The 14,405-nt window shown below is 43.7% G+C and overlaps 1 protein-coding gene across 4 annotated transcripts in view; it reads right to left on the bottom strand.

The window, feature by feature from the left end:
* Positions 1-14,405, bottom strand: part of LOC107224968 (protein lozenge-like) — a 40,951-nt gene that overhangs the window by 14,553 nt on the left and 11,993 nt on the right. For 3 of the 4 annotated variants that reach the window (XM_046740483.1, XM_046740468.1, XM_046740475.1), the window contains exon 4: positions 10,249-10,527. In XM_046740483.1, coding sequence (XP_046596439.1) covers positions 10,249-10,527 — 279 coding nt within the window. The remainder of the gene's footprint in view (positions 1-10,248; positions 10,528-14,405) is intronic. The other variant, XM_015665251.2, reaches the window with a different exon arrangement.

Below are 14,405 nucleotides of genomic sequence, written 5' to 3'. Positions count from 1 at the left end.
AGTAACTACTGTGCGAAAGCGTGATAATTAAATTTTATTGCAATCGCGTTTGCAGCATAGAGACGTCATTGAAACCCGGGTGATAACTGAAAAGACGGATGAAAAGACAAAACAAATAAATGAGGAAATAAAAAGCGAGAAATGAGAGAACTGCCGAATCATCGCAATTGAAACGAGGAGGGCAGTCCTGCACGAGATTTTTCGTTTGCGACGAGAAAAAGGAAAGGTAAGGGGGAAAAAAAAGTATCTTACGCGCCGGTACAACCTATACCACACACCAAGAGTGAATCAATCTTTCGTCGATTAACAAAGTCCTGTAATCATTTTTTTCTCTCTTCTTCTGCTTGGTATTTTTTCGAAATTTTTCTTTTCTTTTCTTCTCTTTTTTTTTACAATCTATTTAATTTTTTACCCTCCGGTCACAGATCTCGTACACTTTTTGTTCCGGTCCAGTGTTTCGGTAGGTTACAGTCATTCTTAGGATCTGCCTTGTTGCATCGCGCTGCTGCCGCAGCAGGTCGACCACTTTCTCGCAAGTTTTCATCACATCTTGCACGATTTCTTAAACCGGATTAAATCAATACAACGTTCAATTATCTATCCCAATATAGTTGTCCATTCGGACGAAGAATTGCTCTGCGATACAGCCGCTCCGCTTTATATTTACGGAGCTGACTCTTGCCGCATCTGATTTTCATCGCGTACATTTATCCATCGCAAAAATATTCACATTCCTCGTCGATACACGATGCTTTTTACTTCGCACAGACGTCGAGCCGTGGGTGTATACCTATAATACATAAGCGGAAACTCGTCTTAATTTCTCGCTTCGATATCTCACGGCTCGCAACGTGGAACGTTCAAGACAGAAGCAAAGTGAAGCTGCTTCTCCCGCTGCCTTTAACTTCGTGGTTTATTTACTTTTATTAGCTTATTTTTCCCGAACACGTATTCGCCGACGCGTGACCGACCATTGGGACTCAGATTCCGCTGCAGCGGTCTCATCTCTCTCTATATCTCTCTCTCTCTCTCTCTCTCTCTCACCCCCCCCCCCTCCTTTCCTCTCCGATCCGAGATGATCCTCATATTATATTGTCTTCGCCTTTTCCAAAGCGCGGTAAATAAATCTGACGAGTATTTTACCCACCATTCCGGAATGGATACCCAATCTCAGGATTGGAGAGAACGTTCCAAAAATGTGTTTCGTGATGTATATATATTGTATATATATATACATGTATAAATATATACAGAATCACGAAAGAACTGATCGCGAGATTTTAATTATCTTCACGCCACGGTGGTTCTTGATGAATAAAAATTTTCGAATCGGTTGTACGAAACTATATATATATATATATATATAGTCGGTCAAAGGTATTGTACCACTACGAACCAGTGAATCGCGGGTGTAATTGAGGTAAAAGTTATTACATCCTTTTTAAGGATCCAAAAGTAATTGAACAGAGTAATGAGGTAAACGGACTAGAGTGAGAGGCTGCAGCACAATTATTTCACGTTACGTTTCAAGTATAATTTTACGACGATTCCCAGACTCATTTCACCGACCTCGGTTAATTTCATCTGCAGATTTTACTCGCCCAGCCGACGTTACCTAAGACTCAGAATTAATCTCGGACTTGCGATTTTCATCCCCGTATAATCCAAGTCATTGACTTTGGTCAAATATCCGCAAACGCGGGCTTAAAGATTGAATAAAAACCGCGGATCGCTGGACCGCAAGAAGTTCGGGAAGGAGAATAATAATAAAAAAAAAAAGAAAAAAAAAAGAAAAAAGAAACAAGATTGATAAAGAGGCGATTGGAGGAGGGGCAAATTTAATTCGTGCGTATATCGTATGCAACGCAATAAGAGCAGGAAGCCGCTCGTAGCGATTGCTCGATAGGCAACCTGTTGTCTTCTCGTTCCTTACTCACGCGCCCCGAGGCATCCCGATGTAACCTGGGCGAAGGTGTTGGCGCATAGACGCCGAGTCGGCGATAAACCCAGACACTCGCGTCCAGGTGGGATCCCCCCTCATTCCATCTTCATCCTCATCCTCATCCTCATCCCCATCTCCTCTCCAACCCCGACTATTACGACCAGGTGCGCCAGATCGAACGCGTATCGTGTTCGACATATCGAGCATGGAATTTGCCGATAAAAAATTATATTGAAAAATTGATCACACGGCAGATTATTCTCAACTTAAAGGAATTACCTGCAGCGCGAGTCGATGATGTAGGTTCTGTATCTCAGGCATGGTATATTACCCGATTATAATATATACATATACGAGTATCGTCTATATGCGATGCATTATAAGCATTCGGGTAACGTGACTTATACATGCGCAACAGGTACTCATTTATTTTTCGTTCGTACAACGATTCCACGAGATCATTTTTTTTTTTTTTTTAATTCTTTACTTTCCGCGTCGCAAAAAATCGCACATAGATACGCGATTCGCGGTACTTTTCGTATTTCGGTAAGAATGACAAAAAAAAAAAGTAAATAAAAATATTAAACCAACGAAGAAACGGATATACAAAAATTGTACCGAGGGTTAAAATGATCGCTGCCGGTTACGATCAGGGACCGGAAGTGACTGAATGCTTCGGCGGTAGTAATTCCTTTGCGAATCGCATTCCCATACGATCGTAACGTGTATATATATGTGTATATATATATATATTATATACTGTATGACGAGAAAAGAAATTACACCTTGAATCTGGCTGACGATTATTTATTTTCTGTGGTTCCTTGAAGCGAGAGAGAGAGAGAGAGAGAGAGAGAGAGAGAGAGAGAGAGAGAGAGAGAGAGAGAGAGAGAGAGAGAGTGAAAAAAATAGCACGTACTACGGCAGACGGATTTGAAGGATGATGGCTTTATATCTCGGCTCGATCGCTTGTTATCATGTAACGAAAATTAAATTAGGCAGAGAAAAATAGAGGTAAGGCATAAGAAACGGCGGGTAACGATCCTCGCGCAATCGTCTGGAACCTATACCGTGGGAAAAACTAAAAACTAAATCAAACTCGCCTCAAGTCGACACGACTCGAATCAATTCCTCGAGTCTTAATTCTCGGACGATGATTGCAGGACTTGGATAGAAACGGAAGAAAGAGGAGAGCTGTCAGGCAGAAAACAGAGGACGGAGGAAAAGCCTCCGTCAGGGACGATGATCTCGGTTTTTGTCACTCCCTGTTCCATCGTCAAGTTCTGCCGAGCAGTCGTTATTACTATTATTATACAACGATGATAAAAATTCGATGCCCTCCTCAATTCGATACCCTTAATTTCCCGAAATCGATTCTTAAATCTATCGCTCAACGCAACGCGTAACTAACTACTTAATTATTGTAGAGCTTATATATATATATATATAAGGTGTACCACTTTTAATAAGATTTATATTTACACGGAAATCATACTTTTACATGTGTGTTATTTTCTGAGGTTTCCTGACTCCGCGTACGTTGATTTTAAAATATAGACATAAAGTGTCGAGGAAAGAGAAATATACATGTATAAAAAATTGAATTATGATATCGTGCTTATGAGAAATAAAAAAAAAAAGAAGGAAAAAAAAGACGTCGACGAAGAAAAGTGAGGAAAATAATAACAATTCGAAATTATTACGCAAGTTTACGGAAAGTGTTTATCGCGGTGTGTCTTAGCGGTTACACGCAAGTTTCCTTAAGTCCGTTTTCAAGAATATACCCGAGTGGTTGAATCCGAAGGATGTAGACCTCGACAGAAGATAAGAACGAGGCGATAAACCTGTCTTAGTGCAGATTTCAAAACTTTCCTTTCAAAATCCATATATATATAATATATCCCTCTGGATTCTTTTATACATATGCACGTGGATAAAATGTATAGAGTTGAGCCATTTTAAACATTCACAAAAAAAATCAACTCGCATTTCAGTAGCGATGCATTTTTTATTTTCTTTTTTTTGATTCACATGAGAGTTGGAAAATTTCGCTTGTTCACAAAACGATAACCATACAAATATACGTATACGTGCATACGTAGAACGTCTCGACGTGAGAAAAAAAATTGACGACAAGTTTGAAACGCATTGTTCTGATAAAAATACCCCTGGGAATTACGTTAATATAATTTCAGCCCTATTCCACTCAAGCTTATACCGTTCTTGTACATATCGCGTATATAATATATTCTAAATGAAAGACAAAAGTGGGTACAGAACTCAACGGTATAAGGCTAATGGATTTATGCGTTTAATTAACTTTCGCGGTTACAACGTTTGTCATTTTATCTGGCGTATAGAGCTATTGTTTCATGCAAGTTAGGGTAAAACTTTTCAGCTTGTTAACTTCCGCTCGCACGGAACTCAATGCGAACGCGTTTTCTGCAAGAAGAAATACGGTATATACGATCGCGGCTCTGCCTCGCCGTAATCGCGTAAATTCTGCTCACTCCACCCGCAGGTTTACAATTGTCAGGGAAATCCGTAGGATAATATTGAAAGAAAAAGACTGGAAATAAAAACGAAATCAGGCTGCGCGAGTGGACAGGAACGGTTATCGGATTTCAAACCTCGAAGCCGTGAGTTTATCGCGGGACAGTATCGAGTTGAAAACCCCTGCCTTCCGGGCGCCGGTTTCTTAGGGGGCGTTTGTGAGGTAATTAGGGAAGTGTCACATACACTCCTATCGCTTAGCCCTTACAACTCCGGTTAGCCTTACAAAGGCGATGTATTCATTGGGCCGCCGGTTTCCCGAACTTATCGCGTTATATTTTCCGCAACCTTATTTTTATTTTCTTTCCTTCGGCCTCTGTTGCGCTTAACCGATAGGATAATTAGCCTCGAGCACGATTCCAGCAACGAAAGGTACAAATTTTATCTCCATACTTGCGCCGATTGCATCTATAGGTTATATTATACAGTTGCAAAAGTACACACTGCAGGCCTTTGTTTCAAGCGAGAGTTAACAACGAGGGAGGAAAGTAAGAAAACATCCTGCAGGGGGAGAGAATAATTTGAATTATTTTTGTAAAAATGCAGTTAAATCAGCAAAGTGCATTCCTGCAGTGCAGCAGGAGCGAGTGCAGCGAGACAACAGCGGCTGGGAGAATTGAGATATACCGTATATAAATACATACATACAATATGTATGTGTATGTGTTTACACAGAGGTGTTTTTATTATATATATATATATATATATGTGTATATATGTATACATGTATATGTATATATACGGTATATACCGACTGCAAGAAGCAAGGAGGAGTAATACCGACTGCAGCGGTAAAGTAGGCTGTGGCACGTGGGAATCGCGAAATTTTCCTCCCCCTTGGCCCCTTCGCCCCTTCCGCACACGAGGCTTTTTAGCGCGGTAAGTAGCCGCATCTCGGTAAATAGGTAAACCGCTTCGCCGCAGTACAACTTTGCTCGAGGGCATATATGCACGTTCCATTAGGCCTCTGTATGCGTGTATGATATATATATATATATATATATATATATATATATATATATATATATATATGTACACAATGCGCATTTACGGAAGTGTAGCAATAATCGTTCGCACAATGCAGCGAAGCTTTGAGCGCTTTTTATCCTGTGTAACTAAATGAATAAATACTTTTACCGGCGGCACGCTGCTGTTCGTTACGACGAATACCGCGAGAATATGCGTATATTTATCAGATATCTTGCGATACGTCGTATTATACAGGTACACGTATGTCTCACACCCGTTATAATATTTTGATCCATTGTCAAGAATAAATTGTTTCTTTCCGGTATCGCGTCAAGTATGCCGACGCTTTTTTCATATACGCACGGTCCTTTATATACTATAATGTTCGTCACTCGAGGCTAACGCTTCGCGATATCTGACGTTCAAAGTTATATCTTACGTCCATTATATGTTTTTTAGACTCGTATTATATTCAAAACCTGTACAGGAAACGTCGCGTAACATAACAAATTAAACCAGAATTTAATTAAATCCTTACAATTCTGGGACAAATATATACCTGAGCGATATTTTTTCAACTCCCTGTTCTAATTTTTCTTAATGAAATTTTTCCGCACGAGTTGCTCGGAATTTTACTCGGGAAAGTATGAATCGGAAAAAAAAACAAAAAAAAAAAAAGACGCCGCTGATAAATGTATAAAAAAGTGGCAAAGGTGGTGGCGAAGTTATAACGGATCGGGGAACGATTTTACCGTCACGGACTGCCGACGCAGTCAAGATCGAGATCGAGATCGAGATCGAGAGACTCGCGGAGTGCGGAGCTTCCTCGAATAGTTAAACGGTCCGAGGGAGGGAAGGACGATGATCACCGTCAAGTTTGCCAGTGAAATAACGTCCGTGGACCGAATCGACGAGGCATGTTCAGTCCGCGTCGTCGAGTCGTTCCTCGGCTTCTTCGTTCCTTCTCATTCGCTCGTCGGTCCGCGACGCTAGCGAAGAAAAGGATCCGAAGCAAAGTATAGGTTTGTTACTTACACAGCCAGAAGGAGTCGGCATATACAATCAGTGTGATTGTTTCACACCCCATCATCAGCGTCCTTACCCCCTCCAGTTCCGCATCCGTCGGCCGGCTCGCTCTCTCTCTCTCTCTCTCTCTCTCTCTCTCTCTCGCGTCCCTTCTCTTCTCTTCTCTTCTCCGGCAGGTCTCATTACCCTGATCACGACCCAAGATGAGCGACTCCTCGGGAGACCAGAGACGATTCAAGTTATATTATAAGAGACACAAATAACACTCACTTCCTTTTTTCCCTCCTTGCCGCCCTCTTCTTCCTTTTCCCAGTTTCCAGTTTTCTATTACTCCTCCATTCTTATCTCGCAGACTCTTTGATAAAGTCTCTGCGCGGCCGCTGCTCGGTGAAATTTCGTCGTGAAAAAATTTTCCGCAAAGTTGTAAATAAAGCCGGACGTGCGTCGCGACATCTGCAGCGTTCCGCTATTTTTACGTGGCCGCAGGTCAGTTGCGGAACTTTCTACACGGCCGTTATTTTCCTCGGACTAGTTCAACTGTCAGCTAGGAGATCGTCATTAGCTAGCTCGTAGACCGAGAACCCTGTACGTGCTGGGCACGTACGCGCATGATGCATCAATGTGCCGCAGAGCACCTACGAATTACCGAGTGAACAGTTAGGATGCACTCGGCTGCATGGGGGGCCGAAGTCAGGGGACAAATCGAGATTGCAACCTTGCGATTCTGCATATAAGACAAAGACGCAGCGATCTTACGTGGATGCAAAATTAGCAACGACACGAGGAGCCGTGCAGCCGCCGAGGAGAAGAAGAAGAAGAAGAAGAAGAAGAAGAAGAAGAAGAAGAAGAGAGATGATTATTCTGAAGACAATGCGGCGCGTTGTCGGCGAGGCGAGAGGGGGAATCGAAAAATAGAAGGAAAAGATGGAGTGGGAAAAAAAGCCAGCGGCAGAGAAGAATCGGTGTAAAAAGTGGCTGGATCCTCCGATCGGTAGATCGGAGCTGCAGGTTTACCCGTTCTCCGTGAGAGTAAATATCTTCCGATCGATCGACGCTGCTGCATCCTCGAGGGGCAAAAAAAGGGTATAATCGAGGATCTTGCAATGTCTCCCGTGATCGCATATGTGCATAATTGACCCGGCAGGAAATTAAATTTGCCGAGTGTTCGTACGAACGGGCGAACCTTGCCGCGGCGTCGCGACGAGTCGAGGTGTTGCTCTGCCAGCCGAGGCTATACGGAGCTGGCAAGGTGAAGACGGAGGTTAAGGGTGACGGGATTGAGCTTGGGGAACGGGGGTAGTAGCTACACAAAACCGCAGCGTATAGCTTCAAAGAGGTCTTGCCAGCGGGACTACCTGCCGTCTACTTAACCGACTTTGATCAGACTCAAACCGCTGCTTGGTACACATAAACCTTATACACGGCTGAACGGGTAGCAAGGCGCACCTTGTACGTGATGCGCGTATACCTACGCCTGTTTCATTCTCGACTTGCAGGGACTCGCGACGATCCGACAGCGTCTGGATTTCGGTGCCATTTTTGCTTCTTTCGGGAACCTGCGTGATTTTGGTTTTAAACATCTCCGAAGGGTGGACGAGGATCGAAGAGTAAAATGACCGCTTGAGGAAAAAGACGCGAAAATTTACTACGTTGCAAAGATTTTAAATTTAGAAAGGTTGAAGTATATACGGTTAAAATGTAGAATCGTAAGAATTCCAACTGCTCTGAATTATTGCATTCGTTCAGCTGACGGTTCTGTATCTCGAATTTCTATACTTGGAACTTTATACTTTTGAAATCTTATGGAGTAGATTTGGGAGTCTTTAAAATGTGTACACTGTGAACTTTCTACATTCTTATTTTGCCACATATTTATACACCTCCGCCACCCAGGGTTTCAAAGTTTTTCATCGATCGGGCGATCAGAATTGATCAGAAAATTGCCAAATTCAAAAGAAATTGTTACTCGAATCGCTACAAAAATTCATCGTTCAATTACATTTTTTCGTCAAGGCCGTAACAATATTGTCCTCTCGTAACAAGTTTATTTTCCTGGGTTAAAATCGTTCGGGAATAAATTATGTTTCTGGATCCGCTAACCTGCGATACACACACACCCGTAAAGTGGGCCCGAATTCGGAACGAAAGAATCTTCTAACGCTGTACAAGCCCGATTTCAACGGAATCGCGGCGTTGATGTCTGGGCGGCGGAAGAATCCTCTCCGTATCTCTCTATCTGCCGAGTAGCGCTCTCGGCCGAGCTGTGAGCGTTTATATTATTTATACAGTTGATTAGGGTCCGGCGGAGGTACCTGCAAAGGTAGTTTCGGCCTCACAGCTCCGCGCAGGGTTGAGGTAATGGTAAATGGGCCCGCGTACGTGCCCCACGCCTCCGAGGCTCCCCGGGCCCACGTTCGGGCCTTATTGGGCCTTCGGGCCTTTGTGGACCCGCGAGGTGCGGATCGGTTTCTAACGCAACACGTGGCTTCGTTTCTCGTTAGAGAATCATTTGACCGATTGGTTCGATTCCGATTTCGATCGCGATTGCGATTACGCCTCGGTAATTCTCGACGCACGAACAAAAAAGCTGTCGGACGCACACCTTTGTTCTCAGTTATATCAAATCGCCTCGGCTTGCACGGACGGATTTCTGCAGCTCGGCCGCCGTAACGTTGCACCACGATCGGCGGTGATTCATTACACGATTTCACCAGGATGCTCCGTGACCGGATTAATTATATATCGTACGATGAGCGGGCAGAGCTCGATTTTTATCCCGCAGCTGATAATTCTGTCGCACAGGTAAAACGTCGACTTGCACTTTGGGAGGGACAAAAAAATTCCAGCGGTTTCAATCGAACCGTGCGTCATTCCGCAATCGGTTCGAGGACTGCTGGGGAATGTTACGCTAATTATCGATCCTACGGCGTCACGGTGCACGTTATAATACGAAAGACTGCGTCGCGTGTCAGACGCTGTTGTTTCTACGGTTCTCCGTGACTCCCGCGCTTTCTCAACAGCTGTTCACCATTCCCGGAAATCGGACCGAAGACCGTGCGTCACAACTGGACACTATGAAAATCTTTCGAAAGAAACTCCCGATATTTTTTATATTTTTTCAGACAATTTCATTAATCGAGAATATAGTTAGTATTGATTTCCTTCGTGGAGATACAGAGGTTATATTACGTGCGCAATTTCGTATCCGAAAAATAATGATTCGGAGCGAAACGTACGACGGCAAAATTCACAGATCTTGGGTTCAACGACATTGTTTTTATCCTCGACACTCCTAATTTCACTGTGCTCTGTGTCTCCGTTTATTTATTTATTTATTTATTTTCAAGTAGGCAACTCGGAGGATTAATTTTAAATCGCAAAAACTAATCTCGGACCCCGAGGAAATTGTCGATTACAATACTGCAGCAAGGTAACGCTTGTGAGTTACTAGATCGAGTGTGTGATATATTTAACCAGTGACAAAAATTGCGGTTGGGTATAATAAACTTTGTTACAGTAAGGTTTACAAGAGAAACGCGCCATTCCCCAAAGTTAAGCGACATAGAAATACGACAGTAATTTTCTTTCCGCCTGTGTAAACCTTAAGACACGAGCTGTCCGTGGCAGGAAACACCCTTGAAACCGCGACGGTTTCCGGTCTCTTAATTATTCTTACGCGATACGGATTAAAATTCTGTGCGATTCTGGAATCGGAAATAAATATGAAACGGCGTGGGGATAAACGTGAGTAAACTTACCACCGTGGGGCGGGCTCTGCTTGTAACACTCCTGCTGTGCCGTCGTCGGCTGTCCGCCCGACGAACCCGCGGATCCCGTCAGCTGCCCGGGAACGACGGACGTCGGGGAGGTCGCACTTACACTCTGGTGATGGTGGTGGTGATGATGGTGATGGTACTTGCTCTTACGGTACTGATGGTCGAGCGAGTCTCTCAAGTGACTGCCGAAGGGTGGGCCCGAATCTATGTACGGCCTCTGGCCCAGTCCGATTGCCCGGAATTGCTGCTGCTGCCCTAAGTCAATTGTGGGGCACAATATATTTCAATTAGAATACAGGAAAGAGAGAGAGAGAGAGAGAGAAGCTTTGTTCGAGAGAAGCTTTATTCACCCTGGGACGATTCCCCTCAGGCAGTATGTGGAATACGTGTATAAAATGCAATAAAACCAACAAGATTAAAACTAAAGTTGCGAAAGAATACCGAAAAGGTGATCAAAATAGATAAAATTAACAATAAATAGAGATAAAAAATGTAAGTAAGAAAATAAAAGAAGTTAGAAGATAAATAAATAAATAGTCGAATATCAGTAAACATAGAAAGAGAATAGATAAAAGTAACAATAAGATCAGTTCGGACAGAGGAAAATGATTCAACCGAATGTGAACAGGAATGAAATAGAACAAAACCAACAACAAAAGTTAAAACGAAAGTTACAAAGAATACAAGATTGATTGATTGGTTTTATTTAGGCTCTGGGGGTTAACCCGTAAGAGCCCGACACAGTATTGAAATAATAAACATAATTATAATGTATAATATTAAAACTAATTGAACAGAGAAATTCGTGAGTCCATGCGGCCTTATACAATAATAGGTTCAAGTTTTGATATTAGAGCGGTGCGGGAATATTAACGGCGCATTTGATGCGCGTAGAGGCGGGCCTTGAATACCTGCACCGATGGAGCAGTGCGTATGAGCGATTGGGCATTTACGTGGGCAATTCGAAGCGAGTTTCCACATGTAGATCAAGCGAACGAGAGTGCGAGTGTGGCGGGGGTGGTTGGGAGTCAGCTATCAGACGTGCTTTGGCCGATTACGTTTGAGCGGAGTTTTTCGAGATCGACCATGCTTTGCAGTACCGCGTGTTCCGCATTCCCTTTCCCGCACAGATGAACGGAGCCATTTCTGAGCCGAACAGCCGAGATGTTAGGCTGAGAGCGAGCCCAAGCTCGAGCCGCCTTTTGGAGAACATAGAGAGTAGTTGGTAGATTTCGATTTATGAGTATCTTCGAATCTCCGAGGGAAGGGTGTACGTCCTTGGCCACGAGTGCGGGTTTCCTTTGCCGTGCGAGGGTTACCAGTCTGTCACATGCGTGGGCGCTGGAAAATTTTACTAAGATTTTCGCCGGGTTTTGTGGACTCGAGACTCCCAGACGAAAAGCGTCAAGCACGCTGGAGGGTTCAAGATCAGCCCGAACTGCCGTGAGGACGGATTCCACGAGTTCGCGAGGATGCTCGCAGTCAACTAAGGGCAGCCCCGCAATGGGGAACAAGAGAGAGAGAGAGAGAGAGAGAGAGAGAAAGAGTCAAGCGACAGAAAGATATCTGTGGGCATTGAGAATTTTCTCCAGTGCTGAAGGTGTCACGCTTTTCTGCCAATTCCATTTTCACTACAGCTTGAATTATCCTCATTAAAGTTCGCGAGTAACGAAGTTTTTTTGGAGTAAAAATTTTTAGGGATAGGTTCTCGTAGAGTCAGCTTTATATGCGGATAGTTGGATTTTACATGTATATAAAAATATCGAAGTGTAATAAATTTCGAACTCTGGATCGAGTTAGTTCAAGATCAGATTTTTAAAGCGTTCAAATTTACACTTATCTTGATTTTCTGTTTCGAAGAGGCTCTGAAAGTTTGAGTACTCGGGGAAAAAAATCGATAAATGAGAAGTGGAAGAAAGAAGTTTAATTTCGTGTATATAATTTGTCTGACACCCTCAATAAACAGTCTGCAGCAAATGCCTCCAGAATATTATTTCCATGTAGTCCCTGGACGCAATAGCTTTGTATTCATGAAGGCAAGACGAATGTGCATTACTTCTAATTTAAAAGCGTTTATCGAATTTTTGTGGGACTCGATAAGACGGGAAGGGTTTGATTAGAAAGGTCGCGGCTAGTGTAGGAACCCAAGGAAGCTCGTACCGATTATGCCAGTGAAAAAGAAGTCGGAGAACGTTGGGCCCCAAGGGTATTTCAGGTTTGTATGGATCGCTAAACGGGTACAACGAACTGTGTCGAAAATGGGAGGGAAATGGAGTTTTGTAAGGCGGCAGGCCGATCGTGTGCCGATAATTGGCGGACAGCTCCGCGCGTTGTAAAGACGTTAAGGAGTTAAGATTCTGCCTAGATCAATCAACCCGCGAACAGCTGCTGATGCGGCCAAGGTTATTCTCCGCAAATACACGAAGATGTTGAAACGGACCTCGATTCTTCTCCACTTTGGAGAAAAGTGAAATCATCCAGTCGTGGGTGCGGATCAACTGGATAGATTTTGAATCAGCCCGTACGTCAAAAGCATAGTTACACTCATAACTAGGTAGGTATAATATCGGGTCGAAGTGAATGCCTCTGCAGAGACCATAATTATGAAAGACACGAGTCGATGGCACGCACGGCATGCTATTGAGCCGAGATTCCAGCGTGGTCGAGCCTCTTAATCATCCTAATATCCGCCTAATTGTACAAACGATATCCAGAACCCACTCGTATCGGCGAAACCTCGACTTCGGCGCACCGAGGCTGACAAAATATTTTCACGATGATTCCGTCATGCCTTGAAATCTCCCCGATCGTTGGATCCCTGCATGGAATTACAGACGAATTCCTGCAGGCATCCGTATTTACTCTGACACAATTCCAACGCGTGTAGTAGATTTTTCCAGAAAGTGGGAATTCACGTTTCACTCAAGACGAAGAAGAAGAAGAAGAAGAAACGGCTATAGAACACTCGCAATAATCGGGTTGCGCACGAATGCTGGGATCGAGGATTACTGTAAAATAATTGTATCGAATCCCAGCCTACTACTCCCACGAAATAATAGCTCTGATCCGCCGCAAGAAAAGCGACAAATAATATTCGACCGCAAACTGCGCGAAATTGTACCCACGATCAGGGCATATCTGTGCGGGGCGTCGATACCAAGTATTATACAAGTGAGATTGTATCGTTCACCGGTGGCTAGTGGCTACTGTTCCCGATCGGCTCTCGGGCTCTCAGATCGAGAGCCGTGGTTATATACATCGGATCGCTCCGAAGATCCCACGATTGACTTCTCACGTACCGGACGTGAGGCGCTGTAAGGCCCAAACCTATCGTTGTTCTACACCAACAGGCCTTTTTTGACTCGTGTTCATCTCTGCCCGTACCGAATGTCTCGAAGAGGGGAGGTTAGGTTAGGGGGGGGGGGGGGGGCATGAACCTGGCCCGAGATGAATCTGCAGCAAGTAAAATTGGGTGTAGAATAACCGCCCGTTAATATTTTTCCCCAGAAACATACACAGCTGATATATTCTCGCGCTGCAGTTTCGCGGGCGTCGCAGTTTCCTGCCGAATTGTACTTATTTGAGTAAAAAAGGTGAAATATCTCTGCGACGGTTCGACGAAATTTTACTAAATTTTGTACGCGAGTTGAGTTTCACAGTTTCGAGATACCGTGTGAGTTTTATTGAATTTGAATAAAAAATGTGAAAGTTTGAAATTTGTCACTTGAATCGTGTTACATTTCAATTAAATGTCTCTGCGTGATTATATAAGTTAAGATTTCCAGAAACAGTATGCGAACGTACGTGTATAAAAATGCGTGTGCATTGTTACTGGTGTTGGAGCTCGAGTCTCAGCCGAGATTTAATATGTACACGGTATACGTATAGCCGAGGCGCGTTAATGTGTGTGTGTGAGTGTGTGTGCGCGCATGGGTTATAATATAACGGCGTGGACTCATTTATCTAATCACATATAGCAGCGGATGTAGCCGGCAGGCTTCGTGGGACCACTCCCTAGCGTCTTATTGTTAGGCCCTTCTTAACGTCGAGTGAAATTCAAACAACTCCATGATTCATGCTGCAGATGCAGTTTGACACCATGGTCGTAACCGTGTCTCCAACCCCCAGCAGGGGGCGAT

Source organism: Neodiprion lecontei, chromosome 1 (genome assembly GCF_021901455.1).
Source record: "Neodiprion lecontei isolate iyNeoLeco1 chromosome 1, iyNeoLeco1.1, whole genome shotgun sequence".
In the NCBI taxonomy this organism is placed as follows: domain Eukaryota; kingdom Metazoa; phylum Arthropoda; class Insecta; order Hymenoptera; family Diprionidae; genus Neodiprion; species Neodiprion lecontei.
The sequence above is the reverse complement of the archived record's forward strand: the minus strand, read 5'-3'. Positions and strand labels throughout refer to the sequence as shown.